This window comes from Rosa rugosa, chromosome 4, assembly GCF_958449725.1.
Source record: "Rosa rugosa chromosome 4, drRosRugo1.1, whole genome shotgun sequence".
Taxonomy (NCBI): Eukaryota; Viridiplantae; Streptophyta; class Magnoliopsida; order Rosales; family Rosaceae; genus Rosa; species Rosa rugosa.
This window is the reverse complement of record NC_084823.1, coordinates 28,479,916-28,506,911: the sequence shown is the minus strand read 5'-3', so window position 1 is coordinate 28,506,911 and position 26,996 is coordinate 28,479,916. Positions and strand designations below refer to the sequence as shown.

The window sequence follows — 26,996 nt, the reverse complement described above, 5'->3', positions numbered from 1 at the left end:
AATCAATGAGCACATGAACTTGTCTTTGGTTGAGAATGCCTTTCAACTGCATAGTAGAGGTTTTTGAGCCATCTCCCAGGGCTTGCAATTCAATGTCTTGATTTGCAGCCTCCACCACTTGAAGTTGAACTCCACCCCTATCTTCTACTAATTCAGGCAAGGGTGGTTCAGTAGCTTCCACCTCAATTTCTTCCTGGACCACTTCAATGATCATGAGCTGTCCCCTTCTACAGTTGAGCCATGGCCTGAAAATTTAATCACAAATAAAGCATTGGTTCCTGGGCCTTCTCTCTTGATACTCTGCTTGAGTTAGCCTTCTATTGCCCCCCAAGTTTGTCCCCCCCCAGCAAGCGGTGGTGCAGCTGGTGGTCTAGTTTGAAGAGCTTGAATAGGTTGAGGTGCTCGAAAAGGAGCATTGTTTAGTCTGTTCTGAACTGTTTTGCTGGGGTAATTCAATCTGGACTGCTGTCTGAGACTTAGCTCTCTCTGTTAATATATTTTGGCTAGTTCACAGGCTTCATAGAGGGTCTTGGGTTTCTAAGCCTTAACATCAGTCTTAATGTTGTCCTTCAATCCTCCTATGAAACAAGACAATAACACTTGTACAGAGAAGCCTGGAGCTCTTCTAGACAATCTAGTAAATTGATCCATGTATTGCTCAACAGTGCTAGTCTGAGACATCCTAGCTAAGGTGGCTTGGTAGTCTACAACATTGTGGTCACTGAACTCCCTCATCAACAGGTCAGCAAGGCCCAACCATGACTGTGGAAACTCGTGTTTAAACATAAACCATCTATCTGATGCCTTTGAAGTTAAGTGCATTGTTGCAATAGTTAGCTTCCTCTCTTCTGGGATTTGATAAAACTCAAAATATTGTTCTGCCTTGTTCAACCATTCCACAGGATCACCTCCATTGAAGACACTAAATTCCAATTTCATTTGCTTCATGGTTGGCAAGTTGGGGTCAAAGTGGCCAGGAGGCTGTGGATGAAGGATGTAGGGTTATGGCATAAACTGACTTGGATGCATAGTGTGAATATAAGATGGACCAGGGAGTTGAGTGTACATAGGGAAAGAAGTTGTAGTGTAGCAAAGAACAGATTTGCAGTGTAGTGGGGTGGCAGTGTGTGTGGGCTAATCTGGGAAACCCGTGGGGTGCTTACAAAGTTGGGGCCAACATAAGAGTGTGATGGTTGAGGAAATCTGTGTATCCCAGACATCACAGTATGAGAATATGAACTAGAGTAACTCATAGTAAAGGGGTCACTATGGTTATGCAAATGGGACATATTTTGTTGTTGGCTGCTAGAAGCATAGCAAGGACCACTAGTCGGAAAAGGCTGAGTGCCCACAATTGTGTGCTGAAAGTAATGAGTGGGGGGTTGATGTTCACTAATAGGCATCTGAGTAGAGCTAGAGGCTACTTTATCCCCCTTGTTAGAAGGGTGAATAGTAGACATTATAGCACCAGAAGCATTAGTAATCAAGGCACATGAACGATTTAAATCGACCTCAGAAGCAGCTACCTCGCTACTGACAGTTGGTACCGTGTTAGTATCCTTCTCGAGCATTTCTAGCTGAAAATTTGATGGTTGAGAAGTATTACCCCCAGAGGATGTGCTAGTGGACGTCATAGCTCCAGTAGAAGATGCGGAATCCATTTGAGCTGCTAGAATCGGTGAAAGAGGTAGAGACCCGAACTTGAGGAGAGAAGCGTCAAGTCTATCTAGAGACCCGAACTTGAGGAGAGAAGCATCAAGTCTATCTTCAGCAGCTGCGGAGTTGACTTTCATGGAGTGGAGTTCTTCAAGCATTTCTGTTCGAAATGAGTTTAGAGCCTCTTGATAGACGTTGAGGGTGGTCTGGAGCTCATCAAACCGAGCTGTGGTGTGGTCTTTGTGTACCTGCAGCTCAAACTCAACATGAGAGAGTTCCCCTGAGCTTTGAGCCTGAACTCCGACGCCTTTTTGTTTCACCATTGCCCCCGAGATCGAGAGCTCTGATACCAGTTGACAGGGTCTTACCCCAAATTAATGGTCTAAAGGAAAGAAAGAAGCTGAAAGCTGAAAACTAAGAAAGGAAAGAAAAAGTTGCAAAGACCAAAAACCCTAGCAACAACCATTTATACTACTAAAAGACATCCGGATGGTTGACACTTGTCAATCATCCAAGTCATAGTTTAGCAAACTCTAACAAAAAATTAGTTAAGTACATAAAAGCTAATTAATCACTAATGGTTCTTATAAAAGCTAATTAATCACTAGAGGTGGCAAACGGGCCACTAAGCACGAGCACAACACGCTTAAAAGCGGCCCGGCACGGCCCAAGCCCGTTAGTGGCTCGACACGACCCGAGCACGTTAGAATAACGGGTCGGGCTGGGCCTAAGAATATTGGCCCATTGGCCCAGCCCGGCCCGAGCTCGTAATGGGCCCGGCACGGCCCGAGCACAACATATTGTGGGCCGACCCGTTATAAACACAAAATTTCATTTTGTTTTTAAAAATATTAAAAAACTACAATGATGAGATTTGAATATGAGACATTTTTATTTAAAATCTCATGACAATTCCACCAATGCTTTCTTTTATACTGTCAAAATAATGAAACAAAACATTATATCCTTGTTTTGACATAAGTATTTTTTCTAAATATTAAATATATGTTTATTAATAAAGACTAATCTCATAATAATACAACTATAGAATGAAGGAAAGAATAATAGATACTAAATCTTCATTATATTAATAAAGATTAATCTCACAATAATATACTAAAAACAATATATTTTGAGTTTTTTTTTTCTTTCTTTCTTATAGTGGAATATAAAAAATTATTAGAAATCTAATCTTAAAAAGCTAAGATTAAGAAAAACGTTGTAGAACTTAATTTATTTTAATTTTCTAAATAGTTAAATAAAATTAATTTTTATTTGTTCAAATTAAGATTTTGAAATCGTGCTTTATAGTGGGTAGACACGAGCACAGCCCGGCACGATATGGGCTCGGGTCATGGGCCGGGCCAGGCTTAATGTTTAAGTAAATGGGCCGGCACGAGCCTGGCACGATAATAAATGGGCCGGCCCAAGCACGGCACGAAACACGACTAGGCCCGCTTAAAATGGGCCGGCCCGTTTGCCACCTCTATTAATCACTAATGGTTCTTGTCCACGTGCTAGTCATGCGGACGATCAACAAAATATAGCTGCCCTCTCCAGCTAGAAGCTCTACGGTCAAAACAGTGAGTTTGCATCTCAATTCCTAGTTCCAGTAGAGTCCTCCTTCAAATGACTCATAACAGCTCCCGTCTTCTCTCCAAGAACAGATTGATCAACAAAATATAGCTGCCCTCTCCAGCTAGAAGCTCTACGGTCAAAACAGTGAGTTTGCATCTCAATTCCTAGTTCCAGTAGAGTCCTCCTTCAAATGACTCATAACAGCTCCCGTCTTCTCTCCAAGAACAGATTGGACGAAAGGAGGATGACCTCAAGGGACGCAAGATGGTTGAAACTAGAAAGTCAGAAGGCCAAGTCGTTTGTCCTCTTCCCACCGACTGCTGCTGTGCTGATACCCCCGTGGCCTTACTTGCATCAAGTATATCAAAAACTTCCACAGACGTATACAGTGGGCACCTTCCTGGCTTCTTAATATCAATTCCAAAAACAAAGGACTTTTATTTGCCTGCAATTTAATTATAAAATTTGGTGTGATTTTGTGAAGACTGATAGGATTCATGTCTTAAATTAGTTAGACCTATAAAGGATGCAAACGATGTGGGTGGGTGAGGCAGAAAGCGACGTATAAACAAATTAAGGATTTTAAAATCTGGCCTGTTTACTGTGATTAGCTGCTGAGCTCGACAAAGACATCATAATTAATTACTTCAGATTTTATTTATAAAAATCATTGGAAAAAAGGAAAACCAATCATTGATCTAATCACGGAATTAGCAAACGTTACGAATTTTGATTGGGTCACTCCCTCTCTCTCTCCATTTCTTATTTTTAACTTTTTACTGCGTAACTTTGACCCGAGAAAGTCAAAAGCAGTTGGGAAAAAGCTACAGTACTGAACTCCATTTCGCTTTGAGAAGAAGAACAAGAATCACAAACATGTGGGGGAAGAGTGGGGGCCCACTGTCCAGAAGGGACGGAGGAGGGTACAGCTGGCGCTTAGCAGAGGGAGACCGTGTAGCGACGTGACCGCCTAATTCCACATGTACCCAGTTGGGTTTATCTGTACCTTTCTGCTTTTATTATATTACTATAAACCGTGGAATGATTCTTAATTAATAATGATCATATACTATTGCCCAACGTGTTTTGTCTTGTTTTACTACTTCTCCCTTTCTATATTCGTGGAATGGGCCACAATGGGTCTGTGCATTACTTGCCATTCTTGCTTTACTTAAGTTTAAAAAGGAATGAATCACAGTAACAATTCCATAATTGCATGTAAAGTTGTACATGTAATAAGTATGTAACTAACAAATCACCTTCATAAAAAGAAAAAAAAGAAGAAAAAAATCTTTAAAGAAGATCGTTTGTCTTATTTCGATGTATACGTCAATTCATATTAAAATACATTTCATCAAACTTTATTAAATTTAGATTCCCTAACTTTCTATCTAATTTTAACCTTCCTGGGTAATACTCATTGGTTCCAACCCTCTTGTCAGTATCATGAGAAAGATAAGAGAGTGGTTCGGTTGTCCTTGTTGTTAATTTGTAGTCACAAATTTATAACCACTCTTAGAGGCTAAATCGGTGATTCCAACATTACAGAAATTCCAGACCAAAAAAAAAAAAACATTACAGATATTTCACAAACCAGACAAAAAGCAAAGAGATATTTTTTTCCCCGACGAAAAGAGAAACATGGAGGAGGAGATATTCCCATGTGTAGCGTCAACAAATCTAGGCCAGCTCCGTTTGCATTGTTTTTGTTTTTATCCCGCCGTCATTTTCCTGATTTACCGCCCCAGACAGACAGTGCTGATTGTCCCGAGGTAAAATATTACGCCAGCAGCAGATCACATTAATTTCATAATCGTTGACGAGATCGTTACCGTTAGATGATGGATGGAGAAGTGAGTAATAATGACGCATCAGCTGTGTCGGCCGAGATATTAATAAGACTATTGCTAATTAACAAGCATCAATTTTTTTTTTTTTTTTTTTTTTTTTGAAAAGAACAAGCATCAAATTTTTGCATTATTGGATTTGCGTAGTAGCTGAGATGTATCAATTAATTATTTTACTGGTAAGAATTAAGAAAAGAGAAATTACAGAAGAGAGAGATGTGATTGATTAAGAGAGGAAGAAAGAAATGATAAGAGAGAGAAAAGCAGAGGGCTAATTAGTCGGTGGAGATTTTCAGAGAAGCTAAAGAGAGAAACACACCTCACTCTCAACTCTCAACTCTCAACTCTCATCTCACTCCACAGAGGCCAGAGAGATAGAGAGAGAGAGAAAGCAAAGCATAGCATAGCAGATGCGGGAGTAGCTTTGGTTGCTTAAAAGCTTGAGTGGCTTGCGGCTCAGCTGCAGCAGCTTCAGATCTGATTCAATGGACTCCAACGCTGGTCTGGTGGCCGGCTCTCACAACCGGAATGAGCTCGTCGTCATCCGCCGCGAGCGCGACGGAGATTCTGCTGTAGGTTTCTCACCTCTGCTTTTTCTTGCTTGGTTGAGTTATTTGGTTAATTATTGCAGGTCCGTTAATGAATAATATTATGTTGTTTAATTTGCAGCCGAAAGGGTTGAAGGGGCAGATTTGCCAGATTTGTGGAGACGACGTGGGGCTCAACGCCGACGGGGAATTGTTCGTGGCCTGTAACGAGTGTGCCTTCCCAGTTTGCCGGACTTGCTACGAGTATGAGCGCCGAGAAGGAAGCCAAGTCTGTCCTCAGTGCAAGACCCGATTCAAACGTCTCAAAGGTAATCTCATCAATCTAGCTTCCGTAATCGACTGCAATTCAGTTTCAGTACTAGTATCTGAGTTCACAATCATGCTCAGGGTGTGCGAGGGTGGCCGGTGATGAAGAAGAAGACGGGGTGGATGATTTGGAGAACGAATTCAGTTTCGATGGGAGGAACCGACACGATTTGCAGCATGCGCTTTCCGCCGATGCAATGCTCCATGGCCACATGAGCTATGGCCGCGCCTCCTCGGTCTCCTCCGATTTCCATAATGATCTTCATTCCATTCCTCATCTTCCTCTCCTTACTAATGGTCAAATGGTAATGCTTGCTCTCCCTCCAATTCAATTCACACTCGAATTCTTTGCTTTCGATCGTTGATATATATGATTCAATTAATGGTTGGTGAGCTGTTGATGGTGCAGGTTGATGATATCCCTCCTGAACAACATGCTTTGGTTCCTTCTTTCATGGGAGCCAACTCCGGAGGCAAAAGGATCCACCCCCTTCCTTTCTCAGATCCTGCCTTTCCAGGTAACCGCAACGTTCTCACAAGTACAATTATCCTACACTAGGATCTACTCACCTCTTTCAGCTGGCTTGAAATTGAATACATACCACATGCGTTTTTTGCAGTGCAACCCCGATCCATGGATCCTTCCAAAGACCTTGCTGCTTACGGCTATGGTAGTGTTGCTTGGAAGGAAAGGATGGAAAGTTGGAAACAAAAGCAGGAGAAACTACAGATGATGAAACATGAAAATGGTGGCAAAGATTACGACTATGATGGAAATGGCCCTGATCTACCATTGTAAGGGCTCCTCTCCAACTTTGCTCCTTTCTTATGAGGGTTGCAACTTGTTGTATCTTATCATTTTAGCCCAATTTCTGTTCCTAAATCCTTAATAGAGGCAACGCAGAAATGCGTTCATATAAAATCCAGTGCAGGAGCTAATACATTGTAATTTAGTATTAGTTTAATTTCTCTACTATAAAATTGCTTATAATATTTCCAGTTCCTATACCATATTTTTTAAAATGGAAATTGTTTATGTTGCTTGTGGATCAGAATGGACGAGGCAAGACAGCCCTTGTCAAGAAAGTTGCCAATTGCATCGAGCCAAATCAACCCTTACCGAATGATCATCATAATTCGACTTGTTGCTCTTGGGTTCTTCTTTCATTATCGGATCCTGAATCCTGTGAATGATGCATATCCACTGTGGCTTATCTCAGTTATTTGTGAGATTTGGTTTGGTGTTTCCTGGATTCTTGATCAGTTTCCCAAGTGGCTTCCCATTGACAGGGAAACTTATCTCGACAGATTGTCTCTGAGGTAAGTTATCCAAATATCATATGCATTCATGGAGTTTGCATTTTGAACATACCTAATGTCTGCGCTAAATGTTTCTTTTTAGGTATGAGAAGGAGGGCCAGCCTTCACAACTTTCTCCAGTTGATATTTTTGTCAGTACAGTGGATCCATTAAAAGAGCCTCCTCTGGTGACTGCAAACACTGTTCTTTCCATTCTTGCAGTGGACTACCCAGTTGACAAGGTCTCATGTTATGTTTCGGATGATGGTGCTGCTATGCTGACATTTGAGGCACTATCAGAAACATCTGAATTTGCTAAGAAGTGGGTCCCTTTCTGTAAGAAATTTAACATAGAACCACGAGCACCTGAATTTTATTTTGCGCAGAAGATAGATTATCTTAGAGATAAGGTACTCCCTTCATTTGTGAAGGACAGGAGAGCAATGAAGGTAATGGTTGTTACAAGCAGCTGATACATTCTCTTACTCATTCCAGAATACATGATGAATGTTCTGCTTACTATATTTTGCAGAGAGAATACGAAGAGTTTAAAGTTCGAATTAATGCTTTGGTTGCTAAAGCTACAAAGGTGCCAGAAGAAGGGTGGACAATGCAGGATGGAACTCCGTGGCCTGGAAATAGTGTTCGTGATCATCCTGGGATGATTCAGGTTTGTAACATTGGAATTTGATTTTGACGTTTTTGTATACTTCCATTGCAAGGAATTTTGACATAAATGAGTTTAAATGCATTTTCTTAGGTTTTTCTTGGCCAAAGTGGAGGGCTTGACACAGATGGGAATGAATTACCGCGCCTGGTATATGTTTCGAGAGAAAAGAGACCTGGGTTTACTCATCACAAAAAGGCTGGAGCTATGAATGCCTTGGTAAGTTAAATTGAGAGGGAGATAGAGAGAGGGAGAGAGAGAGAGAGAGATAGACTGTCTGCATGATTGTTTTGTCTTTTATTATTATTAATTGTTCTTTGGGAGTTATGTGTTCTTGTCATCTTGTATGAACAGGTCCGAGTCTCTGCTGTGCTCACAAATGCACCTTACATGTTGAATTTGGATTGTGATCACTACATCAACAATAGTAAGGCTATTAGAGAGTCAATGTGTTTCATGATGGATCCGTTGCAAGGAAAGAGAGTGTGCTATGTCCAGTTTCCTCAGAGGTTTGATGGTATTGACAAGCATGATCGATATGCCAACAGAAATACTGTGTTCTTTGACGTAAGACTCTAGACAGTGAGACTGCTTTATTGCCTTTTCAATTCATACTTTTTGTTTTTGTAAGTTGACAAATAAGTCATCATTGATAACAGATTAACATGAAAGGTTTGGATGGGATCCAAGGACCTATATATGTCGGAACTGGATGTGTCTTCAGAAGGCAGGCTCTTTATGGCTTTGATGCTCCAAAAGTAAAGAAGCCACCAACCAGGACATGCAACTGCTTGCCGTCATGGTGCTGTTGCCTTTGTTCAGGAAAAAGGAAGAAGAAGAAGGCCAACAAACCTAAAACTGATTTGAAGAAGAGAAATTCCAGAAAGGGAGATCCAGCCCCTGTGCTTGCTCTGGAGGGAATCGAAGAGGGCATTGAAGGTAAACTCTTGCCATTTTCAAAACGCTTTCACTATGAGCTTTAATCTGTGGGCAGATCAATAAATATTGGCAGTTTGTCCGGCAGATTGAGATATTTTTGCTTTTACGTTGGTTTCACTCTGGATGTGAAGTGCACTAGCATGCACCAGCCTCCTTCGCTTGAACTACAGCAAGATGTTTTTAGTCGCACAAATTGAAAAATAGTTTTTTTTTTTTTTTGAAACTACTGTGCCTGAGCTTTATCTGCAGATTTCATTAAGATTCAGATTAGTCTTTGATATCTACTTTTCTGTTGCAAGAAGTGCAACATGTATATGCATTTATCCCGAGCACGACAAACTGGCACTCATGAAAATATATAAGCTCTTCAATTCTTCATTAGGTCTCTTGTGGTCACCTACTGCCTCAGTATTTCAACACCCCACAACTCCAACAGTACTGCTATGCATCTTTAGTTGACAATACTTTAGATGGTCATTAAAGCCAGGCTTAAATATTGAAGTCCACTTGACCGAAAAACAAAAGTATTAATGTCCATATTGGTTTTTTATTTTTATTTGTATCTATCCTCTGGGATATCATGAACACTGTATTCCAAAAATGAGATGCCCCTTTGCCCTCTACATAGTTCTGCTATGAGCAACCAGTTAAGTGATGGTGGGTTGATTGAAGAAAACATGTGTTATGGGACATACTAAGTTGGGATTAATTTTGCTTGCATTGTCTGATACAAGGAAGGTTTGCTGCTAATTTTTGTACCATTTAACTAGCAGTCAATTAATGCTTGCTCCCACTGTCAAGATATGCCTCTTTATATAGAATAAATCTACCCCATTTTTTGTTTATTACCAACCAATCTGTCTTTTGACTTGAGATATCTGTCTTCAGGTGTTGAAACTGAAAATTTGGCTCTGATGCCTGAGCACAAGTTGGAAAAGAAGTTTGGGCAGTCTCCTGTGTTTGTTGCATCCACCTTGCTAGAGGATGGAGGTTCACTGAAAAGCACTAGCCCTGCATCTCTGCTAAAAGAAGCTATTCATGTCATTAGCTGTGGCTATGAAGATAAAACAGAGTGGGGAAAAGAGGTAACATCTAGTTTTGGGAATCTAGTAGGAATAGGTTGCATAGTTATGGTTTATTTACTCACCATCTAATACAGTTATAATTCTTATTACTTGCTTAATTTGACTTACTTTTCGGATACAGGTTGGCTGGATTTATGGCTCAGTTACAGAGGATATTCTGACAGGCTTTAAGATGCATTGCCATGGGTGGAGATCCATATACTGTATCCCTGACAGACCGGCATTTAAAGGATCTGCCCCCATTAACCTTTCTGATCGTTTGCACCAAGTCCTTCGATGGGCCCTTGGGTCAATTGAAATATTTTTGAGCAGGCATTGCCCTCTTTGGTATGGGTATGGTGGGGGTCTAAAGTGGCTGGAGCGTTTGTCTTACATAAATGCTACAGTGTACCCATGGACATCGATTCCACTTCTTGCCTATTGTACTCTACCTGCTGTATGTTTGCTAACAGGCAAATTTATCACTCCGGAGGTAATGAATATAAAAGACTTGCTCTGCTCTTTATATGTTAATATTTTTTTTTACTTAATACATCATGTATCTATCTGATGAAAGAAAACATTTTACTGTACTTGCAGATGACCAATATTGCTAGCTTGTGGTTTCTGTCTCTTTTCATCACTATTTTCGCAACAGGCATATTGGAAATGAGATGGAGTAATGTTGGCATTGATGAATGGTGGAGAAATGAGCAGTTTTGGGTGATCGGAGGAGTGTCAGCTCATTTATTTGCGGTGTTTCAGGGGCTTCTAAAGGTTTTAGCTGGTGTTGATACAAACTTTACTGTGACATCAAAGGGAGGAGACGATGCAGAGTTCGCAGAACTTTACGCGTTTAAATGGACGACATTGCTCATCCCACCAACAACTCTGCTCATAATAAACATCGTCGGAGTGGTTGCCGGAATCTCAAATGCAATAAATAATGGTTATGAGTCATGGGGGCCTCTGTTTGGTAAGCTCTTCTTTGCCTTCTGGGTGATTGTTCATCTCTATCCTTTCCTCAAGGGTCTGCTTGGTAGGCAGAACAGGACTCCTACCATCATTATTGTGTGGTCAATATTGCTGGCTTCCATCTTCTCCCTTTTATGGGTCCGAATTGATCCATTCTTGGCCAAGTCGGATGGCCCCGTCCTGGAGGAATGTGGATTGGATTGTAATTAACATCACACTCAAATTCAAATTCAGTCGTTCGGCAGCAGTCCGCAACCATAGCCTCAATCACGGTATAATTGATGTCTGAATGATACAAACTACACTAGAAAAGATTTGGTGTGATCAGTGATGGGTCTGCAAACTGTAGATTAAAATGCGTGTATGAAGATTGAAGGCTGCTGTTTTGTAAGTTTCTTTCGTGGTGGGACTGTTGGGCACAAAGTACAACAATGCTCCGATTCTTTTATTAGTTGAATTTATAAAGACGAGATAGGTTAGGGTGAACAAGAAAGAACCACACTGTTTTTGTGTATTATTGTTATTTATCACCAGTCTCTTTCTCTGTCTCAATATTGAATTTGCAATAACAGCAGGGCATGTCCTGCTGCATGTAACTTGTAAGTTGTAACTACAAAAGCAAAGAGATTCTGGAACGGTACAAATTGTTAGTGGGTTTATTGTTTGATGTTTTTGATCAATGAAGCTGTGCTGTGGCCTGTGGCTTTTTTGTAACGCACAGGCTGTGAAATAGAAGTATCTTTCCACATTTTGTGTTTCAGTTCAGTTCTCTTGTAGTGGAATGTAGGACAAGTGTTGTGTCGGAACCTCCGTCTACGGCAACCTTCTTAAATTCGTTTTGAATGGACCCAGAAAAGGTCCATCATGTAAGATGACATACCATAACTGATATGTAGATGTTAATTTTGCTAGTTCGAGCTTCCAGTACCTTGACAGATAAATTTCCAACGTAATAAGATTCACTTCAGTCGTAAGTCTTGACCAGCACTTCCCTACCTTCCCTAAAGTCAGTAAGTGCTCTGATTGCCACTATTGACGAAGATAGAATGCCGTCAAAGTATGAAGGTAATTTCATCAGGAAAAAAGGAAGTGCAATGTGAGCAAAAGAACCTGCTGCATCCCTTTGCTGTGAAGTGCCAGGCAAGCAGAAGCCAGTCTAGAAACGAAGGAATGATAAGAAGATAATAACAATCAATTGCAACGGCTTATAAAAGGACGACTTTGTAGCACGAATGAGTTGTTTTGTGCATGTTGGAAAGCCTGCAAGCTAATAACGTGCGGTTAGCTATTGCAATTTGTTAGCTGTTCTCATGATCAACTTATTCTTTTTGGTGGACACTCTAAGCTAACGGTGAAATAAAGAAGGAATGATCAATGACAGACGTTTAAAGATGTACTAGGAGATTCCACATCAATCGAGAATTGACAAGACTGTTGATGCCAAAATTCTGATCAATGATACCGTCTTACTTACAAACTCTGAAATCCAATAATCCCCAGCGAACAACAATGTATACAAGGAAAATTTAGTGTTCTCTCTATAATAAAAAGAAACGAGTCAAATAAACAAATTATATTACTCCAAATCAGATTTGATTCACAGCTACCACAAAGTGAACAAAATATGTTGTTCCACATGAAAATGAGATTTGGTACCAGTGAAAAAACTATGTATTGATACAAGGATTTTATTTTTCCCCACTCAAAAAAGCGTATCAATTCATCATCGCACTTTTGCCCGTGCAGCTACCAAGAAAAACTCCAATTACACTGTAAGGGCCAATAAACATAGTATGGTACACAAAATTATGCAGCACAAAATTGCTCTATGCACTGAAAATGTTGAAGACTTCCTCATTTTTAAATTATACAGAAAAAAAAAAAGAGGAAAAAAAATGTAGGGTGGAGGTTGGAGGTTGGAGGCTGGATTTCTCCCGACTACTGACAAGACACAGCTCAAGGGAACATGAATTGTGGGGTAGGGAGTCCAAACCTTTCATCATTAAGATGAGGAAAGTGCGTTCTTAGGCGTCCAAGGAAGTAACCACATGGCTGAAGGGAAAACACAATCCCAATTGATGGATATTGCCTGTGGAACGAAGTTCTTACGCTGCTCCACCTTCTCTGTCATTCAATATCGGAATCCTCTTCAACTTGTGGATCCCAATATCGCAAGCATCGTTAAATAAATTAACTCAATCTTGCTCTTCTACTTGTCATGCTGAAGAAACTTGAACAGATGCTGCCAATTCTTCCAACTGCTTCCTCCCAAGATTGGATATGAGCACCATAGACATAAAGTGCTTTGGTAGACTTTCAGTCTCTTCCAATTTGAAGTTGTATATAGGTTCAAGTTCCTTGGCTTCAGAGTCTGCTGCTTCAGCCTCTGCAAGCAGCAGGTTAGCTTCTTCAAGATCACCCAACTCCAAAGCAGCTTCTCTTTCTGCTTTAGCAATACCAGATACCAGTAGCAACCTTTGAAACCTGGCCGTTGCTACCTCTTTTTCCTTGGACAAAATGTGCCCCTCAGTCTCCTGCAATCTGTTGACAGTCTCTTTAATCTCTTCCTCAAGCTTCTCAAGCTCTGAGATGGCCTTTTCCATGTCAATCTGTATACCATCCTTTTCAACATTCAATGACTTGGCCTCGGCAGCTATTCGTGCAGCTTCTTTGAAATTTCTTGCAGTAGCAGCAACTTTCTTTTCTGCTTCCAGCTCTGGGATTCTTTTATCTATGAAAATAATTTTCTGCTTAGAGGATGCTATATCTTGCTGAATGCTTGACTTTCTTGAAGACAGTTCCTGAAAACAAGGAAAGCACTCTGTTTAACAAATGGCATCATGACGTAGTGAAAATGGCAACAAAAGGGAAGAGGAAGAAAACTGGGAGATCAAGAGGATTTGAAAATATCATAACTCAGATGTTTAAGTTAGATTTTAGAAGAAACATTAACATTTTCAAATGGAAAGGAAGCAGGTAGTTTTGTATATTGAGACAACTGGGTTGGGCTGCAGGACGGTGCTTCTCAATCTTAAGCATAATTATAAGCATAACAAACCAACTTCTGCATAGTAGGTTTTAAGTTCATACTCATGAATCTGGAACATATAATTCTTCCATTTCTTGGCTTACTTATTCATTTTAACAAGGAAAATTAGCATCCGATATGACTATGTAAGTGAGATCATTCATGGTGGTTGCCAAGGAAAAACATAACACCTATGCAGGACAAAACTATATCTAGGAGAAGAAGTTTAATGGTGGAAATTAGGGAACAATACCTGAAGTGAAGTTCTTGCTGCAGAAACATCCTGTTGGAGCTTTTGAACATCCTCGGAAAGCTTTTCCTCTGTCTTTGCTAGTCTGACCTTATCTTCCCTGGACTTCAAAATAGAGGACATTAGACTCTTTCTAAGAGCAGCAACTTGTTGGTATGACTCTGCTTCCTCTGCAGAAACCCTGGCCAGTTCCCTCAACTTTGCTCCCCTCTCTTGCTCCTGAGTAAGGACAGCATCAATTTCTGTCTTTTTTGTTGACAGAGCTTCACTCTCCAACTGTATCTGGGAAAGGGCTTCTTGCAAGTTACTAGACTTGGCCTGAATAGTGGATTGCATCTCCCCGAAGCCGGAGAGAACATTAGCAATCTTTTCCTCAACTTGTTGGATGTCACGATCATTTTGTGCAATCTCCTGTTCCTTCTCTCTCACCAATGCTAGAAGTTTCTCCAGTTCGTCCATAAGAGTTTCCTTTTTCTTACAGAGAGATTCTTTCTCTCTCTTGTCATCCTCCACTGAAGTCTCAATGGAACTGTTTAAGACAAGCCCTGCATCACCAATTATATGCGATTCAATTTCCAATTCCATCTTCTTGGCTTCCAAGGCTTCAGTTGATGAAAGCCATTTGTCTGTTTCCGTGGAAGAGAGTTCCTCTGCTGCCTTTAAGACCAAATCTGCATTACTTGAAGCATCCTGTGATACAGAACCAACGATCATACTCATTACTCATCAATTGTCATATTCTCATATCCTTATATACAATGGGAAAAAACAAATGAATGTATTCAAAATTACAAATGAATAAGGGATCAATCTATCCGCAAACTACTTACTAGTTCGCAAAATTGCAAATACACAATGGATCCTTTATATATTCTATCTACAAACTACTTAAACTAGCTCTAAACTAGCTTTTACAAGATGAACATGCATTGATATGATGACAATAGTAAATAACAATCAAAAGATAGAGGTGGAGAGTACTTACAGTTGCGAAGTGTTGGAGGAGAGAGGCGCATTGTTCCTCTGCGGCGATCTGGGATTGGAGAACCTCATGCATTTTGGAGTCGACAGCATCACATTCAGCCTCAGCATCTCTGAGTGCGGCCAACAGAGCCTGCCTCTTCTCCTGAGCAGCAGCAAGGCTGTCACTAAGCCTTTCGGCCGTCTCGAAATCCTCTGCCTCGCAGGCCTCTTCCAGCTGCTTCTCTAGACTGGCGTAATCGCCAGAAGCCAGATTGAGATTGTCAGCCGCCGTCCTCCTCCTCGCAATTGCGTCCTTCCTGGCGGAGGAAACAGACGCCGCCAACTGACGAGCACTGCTCAGCTTCTCCGCGATCAAGGCCTTGCTTTGATCCAACCGGAGCTCCGGAGTCGCTTCAGCTTCGTCGGCTTTGGGTTCAACTTCGGGTTCGGGTTCGTTTTCGACTTCGGGTTCGGGTTCGGGTTGGGATTGGACTGGTACTGATACTGATACAGAAGAAGGGCTGGGTTCGGGAAGCGAATCGGTTCCGTCGGCGATGATGACGTCATCGGCGTCGAAAGAGAGAGAGCGATCGTGAGAGTGAGCGTTGGCATCTCTGGCGTAACCGATTCTTAATCCGGCGGCTCTTTTTTTCTTCCGGGAACTCGAATTCTGTCTGGATGTGGTTTTGATCGGATCTTCTTGGTCTTGGTCTAGTGGTGGTGGTGGGGTTTGGAATTGGACAGTGAGGTCGGAGAAGAGGTTCTCGTCGAGGGGTTCAGATGATGATGATGATGGCGGAGCTTCAATTTCAAGTTTGGGATCTTGGGCGTTGTCCTGATTCTGCTGAGGAGGAGGAGGATGGTGTGAGTCGGAACTGGAATTGGAAGTGGGGTCGAACAACACCATGCCCTCGAACAGAGAATCCATTTCCTCTTCTTCCTCCATTCTCTCTGCTCTGCTCTTCTTCTACCTCTTTACTTTTGGTCAGACTCCCTACGCTCTTCTACTCTTGCTAATACATAGCAAAAACATTTTTTGGTCAAATACCTAGTAAAAAAAAAAAAAAAAATATATATATATATATATATATATATATATATATACAGATCATATCCAGAGTGAGGCCTCGCTTTGAAATTTCAGAGCGAGGTTAGGGTTTAGGGTCACTTTTTGGCCGCATATCTACATATCAACTGTTGAGTTTTTAGGTACGATCAGAAGAGGACATCCGCAATGTAGCAAAAGGGCAAACATCCATCCTTACAATTGCATCAGGCGCCGACAATAGTGCTGCTCTTATCAGACGGAGATCATGGGCTTCCCGGACGGTGTCACCATGAAGATGAAGGTCAAGGTGATTGAGGCGAAACTTCATGCACCATCAAGGTCGACTATAACCTCGTAGCCGACGAGTCCACCAGCAAGAAGAAGCTTAAGATCGAGGCCTGGTCTCCGTCTGGCAAGAGCAGTGTCGCCGTCGGCGCCTAATCGAGGCGAGAGGATGGACGAAGGCACTGAATCCGCACTTTTTTTTTGGTTTTGCGGACGGAGAACAGGCCTTGATCTTCAGCTTAAATGATTTTTTTTTTTTTTTGCTAATTTAAAAGATCTCTTATGGAACCCACTTTTCGATTACTTATCGGCATCTCAACAGTTCAGTCTGCAAATTTTCAGCCAAATTGATGATCGTTAACGTGTTCATAATCGTAATTAACCATTATGAACATGAACGGTTCAAGTTGGACAGATTCGGTTTGTCCATTAATTTGATCTAGTTCGGTACCTTAACGATTATCAATTTAGCTGAAAATTTGCATATGTGATGTACTCATGAAGACCTAAAAATTGAATGGTGGAGATGTTGAAAAGTTAGTCTGATAAGCGATCACTTAAAATGGCGAAAGAAAGGGATCCCTGACTAGAAGAGAATGAACTTTCTTCTTCTACATGCATACATTCTACTTCTATTAACATGTTGTATTAAATTCCTTGCATGTCCCATCACATATAGTCATTCTCCCATCACCTTAAGTATGTTATAACTCATTATCTTAAGCAATGGGGAGTTATAGAATTAGGTTATAGTACTATCTGATTAGCAATCATTAGTATTTCCTTCATAACCACTGCAAGTGGCCTAGTGGTTCTTGCCTAATTGGGTGTGCTCTCCAACCTAGGTTCGAACCTCGAAGCTGTCAAAGTGGCCAGGCACTGTGCTGCAATGCACAGTTGGAGCATTTCACATGCGCCGAAGAGGTTTATCTTGGGCCTAAGAAGCCTTTGGGTTCCCATTGACAAAGTCAAAAAAAAAAAAAAAATAGTATTCCTTCATATCCCTATAAAACAAGTCTATATCCAAGGTTTGAAAAATCGCTAGGCGTTAGTCGGGCGGAGGTCAGGCGACTAGCGCCCAGACGACTAGGCGGGTGCCTAGGCGCCTCCTAAGCGGTTTTATACTTTTTAATTTATATTTTATTTTTATAGTATATAATTAATTAATTATATAATTAAGAATACATAATAGCTATCGCAATCATTTTATATAATTATAATTATAGCAATAAATAAGAATATGTACCCATGAATCTATAATTATGTATGCCATGATACAAGTACTGTAATTATCCAAACACATATGCTACGCATCACCTCTCTTCGACATTTCATCATACACCTGGCGTGCAACTTCAAGTCTCTGATTCTTCACAAGCATATTAATGAACAATATAGAATCCAAAAGGCTGCAAAACCCCCATTTCTTCTATGTCTCTCTATCCATGAGCATTAAATCCTCACAAACTCAAAAGTGACTCTCTCTCTCTCTGGGCTTCAGCTTTGAAAAGCCGAAATCCACAGTTTGCTCAAAATCAAAACTAGGTGCCAAGTTTCAGTCAGTCTCCAACTCCAAATCAAACTCATTTGCAATCGTCTCTCGTTGCTTTTCCTCTCACGAAACTAAAAACTCAGAAAAATCCCCAAATCCTATTTAACCCTAAACAAGGCTTCGATTGTTTTCTGGGTTTTCATTCAATTCCAGATTTTGATTTCTCTTCGTAAATTATCTAATCGCTCAAGATTGTGCTTAATCAGTAAGGTTCATTTCAATTCCAGATCTGCCTAGCCTGGCTGCCCAACTGCCCAGAAGCCTCGTCGCTCTCCTAGGCCGCCCAAGCCCAGCCCGCCTATCCCCACCGATTTGGCATTACTCGGGGCGGAGACCTGCCGCCCAGCGCTTAGACGCCGCCTAGGCGGCCTGGGCGACCGAGTTTTAGAACACTGTCTATATCATGATAATTAAAGCCAGACATTTATGTTGGAAAATTTAATATTAAATATTTTATTTTCCATAATTTGTGGATGAATAATATAGTGAAAATGTGTGAAGTTGAATAAATGTAAATGACTATGCAATGAGAAGTCATGGCTGATCACAAAAGATAACTTTTGGTGAAAAGTCATCTCTCCTCCAAAAGTCACCTTACATCTATAAAACACTTGTTACACCATATTCTGAAAATAACATCTTGAATTCATATTTTCCTCTTCTTCTACATATGAGTATTCCTAGTGTCATGAAAATCAATTGAGTCTTTTTCAAGAGAGAGTTCATACACAATCTAAGTTCGCTGTTCTTGAGGTTTGGAGTGCTACTACCACAAGAAGAAGGTCGTTGTATCCTGGGAGACGTTTGTCATTAAAATCCTTTAAGCACCGATGAGGAGGCAATTTCGTCTTAAGGACATAGAACCAAGTTCTAGACTCGACTATATTACTTAAGGTTTTTCTAACTTTTATCGGTTTTATTTTGGTTAGATTTATCTGCATAAATGTTTCTTGATTTTTTTATAAATATAGCAATTAGACCAACATATTTACCAACAATCTTAAGACGAAAACTTGTTGTTATTTTGGTTTAATTGCTATGTTTAAAGTTTGATCTAACCTTTTTTATGAGTTTGCTTATAGTAGATCTCTTGATCATGTTCGTTTAAAACGTTAGAACAAAAAGGTATGGAGTATATATGTTTTGTGCTAAATTAGATCTATAATACATATGGTTATAGAATATGCAGTTCAAAAGATTATTTTAATCTATATGCAATTTTATATGTTGATTTGAATTGCATGGTCTACATGAAAACATGTAGTCTTTTAAATTGATTGGTTTACTTCTCTGTACGTTCATGGTAGTCTCGACCACGAGATGTGTAACTGTTACTGCTGCATTTTATATACTCAATCAATCAATGTCAACTGCTAATTACGTTTAAAGATATGCATTTGATCATACAAATAGACACAACCTGGGTTTGACTTTCCGAACAGTCACAATGGTTGGTAAATCTTAAAAGATGTAATATCTGCTTCTTCGTACAAATATAGTTAAGCCTTGTAATTGCATTTTTAGTTTTGATCGATTAAGTCATGTGCATATCTGCAACTACTACTGTGTGTGATCTAATATTTTATGTTTTGATTGTTGAGTTAAATGATCCGTCATTGTCGTTCTGACTTATTGAATTAGGTTTATTCATTATCAGAACAGAAGACTATATATACATGTTTGCTGTGCAAGTGCTTATAAAGAAATTTCTGTTGATCAATTATTTACTCTAGCTTTGATCAAAGAAAGTGACAAGTGCTGTCAGTGAATCACCGAAATGAGTTTTCCATCAACAATCATGGTAAGAACAAATGAAGTTGATATGACCATGAGTCATGGCGTTCTTGATCAATTCAAAGGGGAAAAATAGTGTTCCTACATTATATAACTATGGTTATGAGAGAATGTGGGGGTTCGTATCCAATTATCTGTACAAGCCCATTTAAATATAGTTAAAGGAAGAAAAAGAAGGTAAGGAACACACTTTTCTTCTATGGGAGAAAAGAGCAATGATTATGAATTTGGTGATAAGGATTATAAGCATCAACGAAAGATTTCAGAAGCACCATGATAGGATGCTCTGCCCTATTCATTTAAATAATCTCTTCTAATGGGACATATCGTAAGGTATGGAAAGATTAGAGGCTTTCCTTCAAATACCTTAAAAATGTGGGGGTGTCTAAATTAAACGTTTTTTGTCTTAGTTGATGTAATTAGTAAGTCTCGATTAGCATATCGAAGACTTGAGTTGGTAACAACTACTCTCAATGAAATTAGTTCATATATTGAATTTGATTTGCAATTAATAGAGTTATAGTTAAACAAGTGGGCCCAAATTACTTGTATTGAAGTTTGACTAGAGAGTAAGTTGATCATCGAAAGGAATGGGATATAAGCCTAAAACATAAAGTCGCCATCATGGATACCCAACCTAGTTGATTGGAGATCCCAAGATCTAGGTTCAAAGGGACAACTAAATGGTGGATGACTTTGGAGTAGCATTGTGGAGATAAATCTCTTCCCATGTCCTATGATGATGAAACAATGCATAATGAGTTAGGGTAAGCTTTGCTTTTAATGGTTCCTATAGCTTGAATTTTCAAGTGGGGTATAGAAGGATACTCTTCATAGGAAGCCACCTATATGAGTGTGAAATGAGGCCGTTTCTATGAGAATTTTGAAGGCTGAATTCTCTAAAGCACTTATGAATACCGGGTGTTGTCCATGGCCGGAAGGACACAACCGTAGAACTAGATGTGTATGAAAAGGTATTGTGTGAATACTATTGTCTTGGTTTACATAAATGACTGAATAGTTCAAGACATCACGTTCACTAATTAGCTAGTAAATCCGATGGTATTTCACTAAGGAAAGTTCAAAGCCAAAAGCTACTTATCCCGATGCGATATCATTTCAACCGAACTCTCTCATATGTCCGCGCGCGTCGTCTTTGAAAGTTTCCTTTCTAACTAATTATTTCATCCATGTGGGGGATTGTTGGAAAATTTAATATTAAATATTTTATTTTCCATAATTTGTGGATGAATAATATAGTGAAAATGTGTGAAGTTGAATAAATGTAAATGACTATGCAATGAGAAGTCATGGCTGATCACAAAAGATAACTTTTGGTGAAAAGTCATCTCTCCTCCAAAAGTCACCTTACATCTATAAAACACTTGTTACACCATATTCTGAAAATAACATCTTGAATTCATATTTTCCTCCTCTTCTTCTACATATGAGTATTCCTAGTGTCATGAAAACCAATTGAGTCTTTTTCAAGACAGAGTTCATACACAATCTAAGTTTGCTGTTCTTGAGGTTTGGAGTGCTACTACCACAAGAAGAAGGTCGTTGTATCCTGGGAGACGTTTGCCATTAAAATCCTTTAAGCACCGATGAGGAGGCAATTTCGTCTTAAGGACATAGAACCAAGTTCTAGACTCGACTATATTACTTAAGGTTTTTCTAACTTTTATCGGTTTTATTTTGGTTAGATTTATCTGCATAAATGTTTCTTGATTTTCTTATAAATATAGCAATTAGACCAACATATTTACCAACAATTTAGTCCTCATATCACTTCATAATTACATAGAGCCACCTCCATTACCAGCTATTTATGTGGCACCAACAATGGAGGATATTCACAAATATCGTGCAACCCAGCTTGTAGTAGATGATTTCTTTGATGATACTCATATGCAGCTAATCTACCAAGCCAATGCTTTAAATATCTACACCAGAGAACATCTGGATGGAGTACCTAGACCAGGAGAGATGTACACTGTTGATATAAGCACAACCACTAAAGAAGTGAATGATTTACTGTATAAAGAAGATACCATGGATATGAGAATAGGTCAAGAAAAATTAATTAGAGCACTCGAGCAAGAATTTTTGGCCTAGTTATAGCATACTTAAGGTGATGGGAGAATGACTATATGAATTTTGTTTTAAAAAATAGTCAGAGAACCTCTGAGTCTAAGAACCTCTGATTCTGCTTTGTTTAGCCCAATAGGTTGCGCTGTGTCAGATTAGGACTTTATTAAATCTGAATCATAGGTTCATTTTTCTTACTAGATGTGTTTATATTCCTGTAAGGCAAAATAATTATTATCCAATTAATAATATATTTAGCAAAAAGTAGATCACATAGAAGAACAAATAGCAGAAATTAATCTAGCTGGGTTGCACGATATTTGTGAATATCCTCCACTGTTGGTGCCTCATCAATTGCTAGTGGTAATGGAGGTGGCTCTATGTAATTATGAAGTGATATGAGAACTAAATGTATGGCTTGCCTGAAGATGGGTCAATTTTGTAGATTGTATTACAGGAAATGGATTTAGGCCACAATTTGAGCATATAAAAGGAGCTGATAATACACTTGCAGATATCTTATCTCGGCTTCTTCTTTGACAGTTATAGAATTTTTCAGGCTTTCGTCTTCTAGTAATCAAAGAGCAGAAAATGGTGTGCCACCTCAAAGTGGTAATCCACTAAGCATAACAGCAAGATCAGCAAATATTAGGCTTGTTTTACGGGGATATGAAAGAATACTAATGATCTCTAATCGGATAGTACTATAACCTAATTCTATAATTCCCTATTGCTTAAGATAATGAGTTATAACATACTTAAGGTGATGGGAGAATGACTCTATATGATGCTCACTTGGGACATAAAGACTAGTTAAAACTCCATGTTCTATTAACAAACCTGGAGTAACTCTAACTCTATCATTATCATGCTCAATGTACAGTTCACCATATTCTCTTCTACATTTTCTATTTGTCGATAGTTACTAAACCTTACTGATGCTTCTCCTAAGTGATTTTCAAAAATTTGTGCTTTATCAGGTTGTTTCTTTTTGGATTAAATTCAGTTTACCCCCCTAAGGTTTGGGGGTAATTTCATATTAGTCCCTGTCCTTTCAATTTAATCAGTTTACCCCCTAAGCTTTCCAATTTCAATCAACCGTGTCCAATTTCTACTATTCCGTCCAATTTGGACTGTTAAGTCTGACTTTTGAGGGCTAAAATGGTCCTTTCAAGACCAAAAAAAAAAGGATTTTTTTTCTTTTTTTGGTTTTTTTTTTTTCATTTTTTTTCTGTTTTTTTTTTCATTTAAATTTTTTTTTTTCCATCATTTTTTTTTTATATATATAAATTTTGTCTTCAACTTATACACCACAAGTTATAATAGGTTTATAAAAACAAAAAGATACTCTAGGTGGTTGAAAGTCACTTGCTGATTTACGATATTTATGATATGATAAAGAGAAGAATTTTAGGATATATCTCCAATAAAGTAAAGAAATGTCTGTGTAAAATTATTTTTTACAGATATTTACAGATAAAGTGTAAAATCGTGAAGAAATATCTGTGTAAAATCATTTTTTACACATATTTATAGATAAAGTGTAAAATCGTTTTTTACAGACATTTTTTCACTTTATTGGGGATATCTCCTAAAATTCTTCACTTTATCGGAGATATATCACAAATATCGTAGATTAGCGAGCGACTTTCAACCACCTAGAGTATCTTTTTGTTTTTATAAACCTATTATAACTTGTGGTGTATAGGTTGAAGACAAAATTTATATATATAAAAAAAAATGGAAAAAAAAAATTTAAATGAAAAAAAAATAAAAACAGAAAAAAAATAAAAAAAAAATAAAAAAATAAAAAAAAATCCTTTTTTTATATATTTTTTTTGTCTTGAAATGACCATTTTAGCCCTCAAAAGTCAGACTTAACGGTCCAAATTGGACGGAATAGTAGAAATTGACACGGCTGATTGAAATTGGAAAGCTTAGGGGGTAAATTGATTAAATTGAAAGGACATGGACTAACATGAAATTACTCTCAAACCTTAGGGGGGTAAACTGAATTTAATCATTTCTTTTTTAATCCTTGTAGATTAGGTGATAACTATTGACAGATGGAACTAGCATGCAAGTGTAGACAACTTGACATGCACTAGTAGACAATATGCATTACAATATAGGGTTAATGCTCATACACCCCAAATCCATGGGAATACTTCTCATACACCCCAATGTCTTATTTTTATTTCTCTTTACACAACCTTTTCTCCCTTTCCTTCCTACCTACCCATCTTGTCAAACTTCCTACCATCAATACCCTTCCTTTCGGTCTCTTGCAATTTTCTTTGCTGTCTATTTCAGTGTCTGCATAACAATGGTTTTGTTGAAAACGTGGTGGGCCCATCAGAGTTTTTATTTGTTTAAATATATATGCAGATGTTAACAGGCATCCTCTATTTCAAAGGTAAACAGTACGTTACTATTCATAATTTTGATCGTTGACAGACTTGAACTAAATGTTATTTGTCACAATACTACAAAAGAATTGAAGAAAGAAAGAGAAAAATTGAGAAAACTGAAAACCTTTAGAGAAAGTCTCAAAAGGGAAACTCCTAATTACTGGGACCTCATCTTTAACATCCAAACTAGGATTTATAAAGTTGAGCAAGATATTGAAAATCTCTTATATACTCTGAAAGAGGAACAAAAACCTCTTGATTATTTGAGCATTGGTTAGATCCGCAAATCACTGGTATCAGAGCTTGTAAAAGGCTCAGCAGGGGAATCCCCAATGGGGACAATGTCTGATTTGATAATAGAGAAACTGAATTCTCTATTAAAATCTTCTGATGAAAATATCAGAACCTGCAGAAAGAAATATCTAGATATCAAGATCATCTAGAAAAAATACTTGTTATAATCCACCAATTAGAAAAATTGGAAAACAAACTGGATTATATCAAGGAACTTCCAAAAACGGAAGAAGAAAAGCTAACAAGTGTTAGTAGAAAAATCAATGAACAGCAAAAAATGCTAGAGTCTATGAAAACTATACTGAAGGACAAGAAAGTGCCTACAGTAAAAACAAAGAAGGCTAATGGATTCAAACCATTAGAAAGACCAGAAAAGAATCCTGTTCCAAACATGATTTTTTTGGATCCCTCAACTAGTTCTACTAGTATTCGGTATGAAAACCCGAAAGAAACTTGAGATGTCAATATGATGAGCATCTTCGGGAAAAAGAAAGGAGTACAACTCCTAAATGCTGAAGAATTCGAATACAACGAAATCGAGCATGAGGTAAAAAATGCCTCAATTCCAAAGCTAGATTTCAAACAAATCTACAAAAGGGGAACATTTGACCTGATGGATAGCCATCATTTCAAATTACTGGAATTTACAACCCCCTCCACAACAGGAGAAACAGATCTACTACTGATCACTCCTGAAGAAGTTGCCAGAGCAAGAACAAAAAAGTATCAATTTATGCACATTGGAGCAGTCCAAGTCAGCATAAAATTACTTGCTCGAGAAGGAATAAACTGTTCAGTCCTATGTGTCTTGCAAGACAATAGACTAACAGATTTTCAAGCTAGTCTGTTGGGAACCCTTGAGGCATCTTTATGCAATCAAGTGGCATATTTCAACTGCTTCCCAAATTTCTCTACCAGCTTGAAAGATGCAGCTCACTGTCTAAGACTGAGAGTCAAGACAGACGACATATCTATGAAAAATGATATGCAAGAACTCGCAATAGTATACAGAATATACTACAAACTGATGAGTACCACAGTAGAGCCAAAGACAAGGATATCAAATATCCCTGGTCTTACTACTGGATTCCTCACCAGTCAGAAGAACCATTCACAACAGATTCATAAGGTTACTTGGAATGAAGTAACTTTTCCTATTGAATGGAAATTAGCTGGTCCGAAGCTACCAGCAGAAAGTGCAAAAGCTAAAATTTATGAAAGTAGAAAGACTGGAGAAATCAATCTAAATTTTGACAATCACAGAAAAAGTGATGCCTGTCCTGAAAACATCAGGATAAACAAAAATCTTCTTAGAAGAAGCTACAGCACTAGAGAAGCTAGTGTTAGTGGTACAAAAAACTTTGAAGAACCATCAGAGTCTATCACTGAAGAAGAATTGGAAGCTGATCTAAACAGAACAGCAAATATGCTTAGAGCACAAAAGCTCTATGATCTCTATGAAGAAGCAGATTCCTACGAAAATCCTGAGCGATTAGAAAAACTAATCGAAGAAATTAAAAATTTCAATCCAGGAAAGGAAAGAAAACTCCTTCCCTATCAAGATATTGAAATGGAAGAAGGAGAGAGCTCCAAAACTTTCATCATTAGAGAAAAGGGAAAAGTAAAACAGAAAGCCCCTACGGGCAAAAATGGAGAAAGAAATTCTCAAAGATTTGTCTCAGAGGACAAAATACCCAGAGTACCAATTTCCAATTATGGTATCTGGCTAGATCTAGACAAAGCTCTAGACAACAGAAAAACTCTTGACCAATGGGTAGACAGCTTGATGATGGCCTCTGCTCTTACCCTTGGAAAATTTGAAGCTCCTGATCTTCAAATGTACTTTGAAACTACTCTCATTGGAGTAGCTAAGAAGTATTACTTCTCTTTCAAAGAGACAGCCAGAGGAAAAGAATGGCTGGAAGAGATCAAAACTTCGAAATCTCCGTATGATTTTGCAGTACCCTTGTACGATCAGTTCTGTGGAGATCTCTCAAATCTGAGTGAAAAGGCTAAAGAAACGGCCAAATCAAATATCTATGCTCTCAAAATCTGTGACATGAGATATTTTGAAGAATACTTGAATGAATTTCAAGAATATTACTGTACGATTGGTGAACTAGAGAATACTGATCTAGTCAACCTGTTGCACAGGAAACTCCCTGAACCATGGAGAACAGCTGTGAGAGAAAGCATAGCTGAAAAGCCAATTGAAAGATTTTCAGTTGGAGGAATTGCCGACAGAATCCGGCAATTACTAAAAGAACAATGCAAAGCCAATCTTAGAGCTAAGATGGCCAAGAAACAACTCAAAGGAGTTGAAAATTTCTGTTACGGAATACTGGATATGCCGACCAACTGGGGATGTCATGAATCCAAATTCCATAGAAAAAAGAAAGAA

General features: G+C 38.8%; 2 protein-coding genes across 2 annotated transcripts; one reads left to right on the top strand and one right to left on the bottom strand.

Annotated features, from left to right (window-relative positions):
* Positions 1-5,314: 5,314 nt before the first annotated feature.
* On the top strand, positions 5,315-11,627 carry LOC133745902 (probable cellulose synthase A catalytic subunit 3 [UDP-forming]). The gene is made up of 14 exons (XM_062174064.1): positions 5,315-5,653; positions 5,751-5,937; positions 6,017-6,240; positions 6,345-6,453; positions 6,556-6,730; positions 6,989-7,255; positions 7,338-7,683; positions 7,767-7,904; positions 7,995-8,120; positions 8,256-8,468; positions 8,561-8,840; positions 9,729-9,925; positions 10,047-10,397; positions 10,505-11,627. The coding sequence occupies exons 1-14, from the start codon at positions 5,567-5,569 to the stop codon at positions 11,087-11,089; spliced, it is 3,285 nt and encodes a 1,094-aa protein (XP_062030048.1). The 5' UTR covers positions 5,315-5,566; the 3' UTR covers positions 11,090-11,627.
* A 993-nt stretch (positions 11,628-12,620) lies between these two features.
* On the bottom strand, positions 12,621-16,136 carry LOC133743412 (protein MLP1 homolog). The gene is made up of 3 exons (XM_062171346.1): positions 15,143-16,136; positions 14,161-14,847; positions 12,621-13,680 (listed from the first exon to the last, which is right to left on the bottom strand). Exons 1-3 carry the CDS (start codon positions 16,064-16,066, stop codon positions 13,096-13,098), a joined length of 2,196 nt encoding a protein of 731 aa, XP_062027330.1. The 5' UTR covers positions 16,067-16,136; the 3' UTR covers positions 12,621-13,095.
* Positions 16,137-26,996: the final 10,860 nt, after the last annotated feature.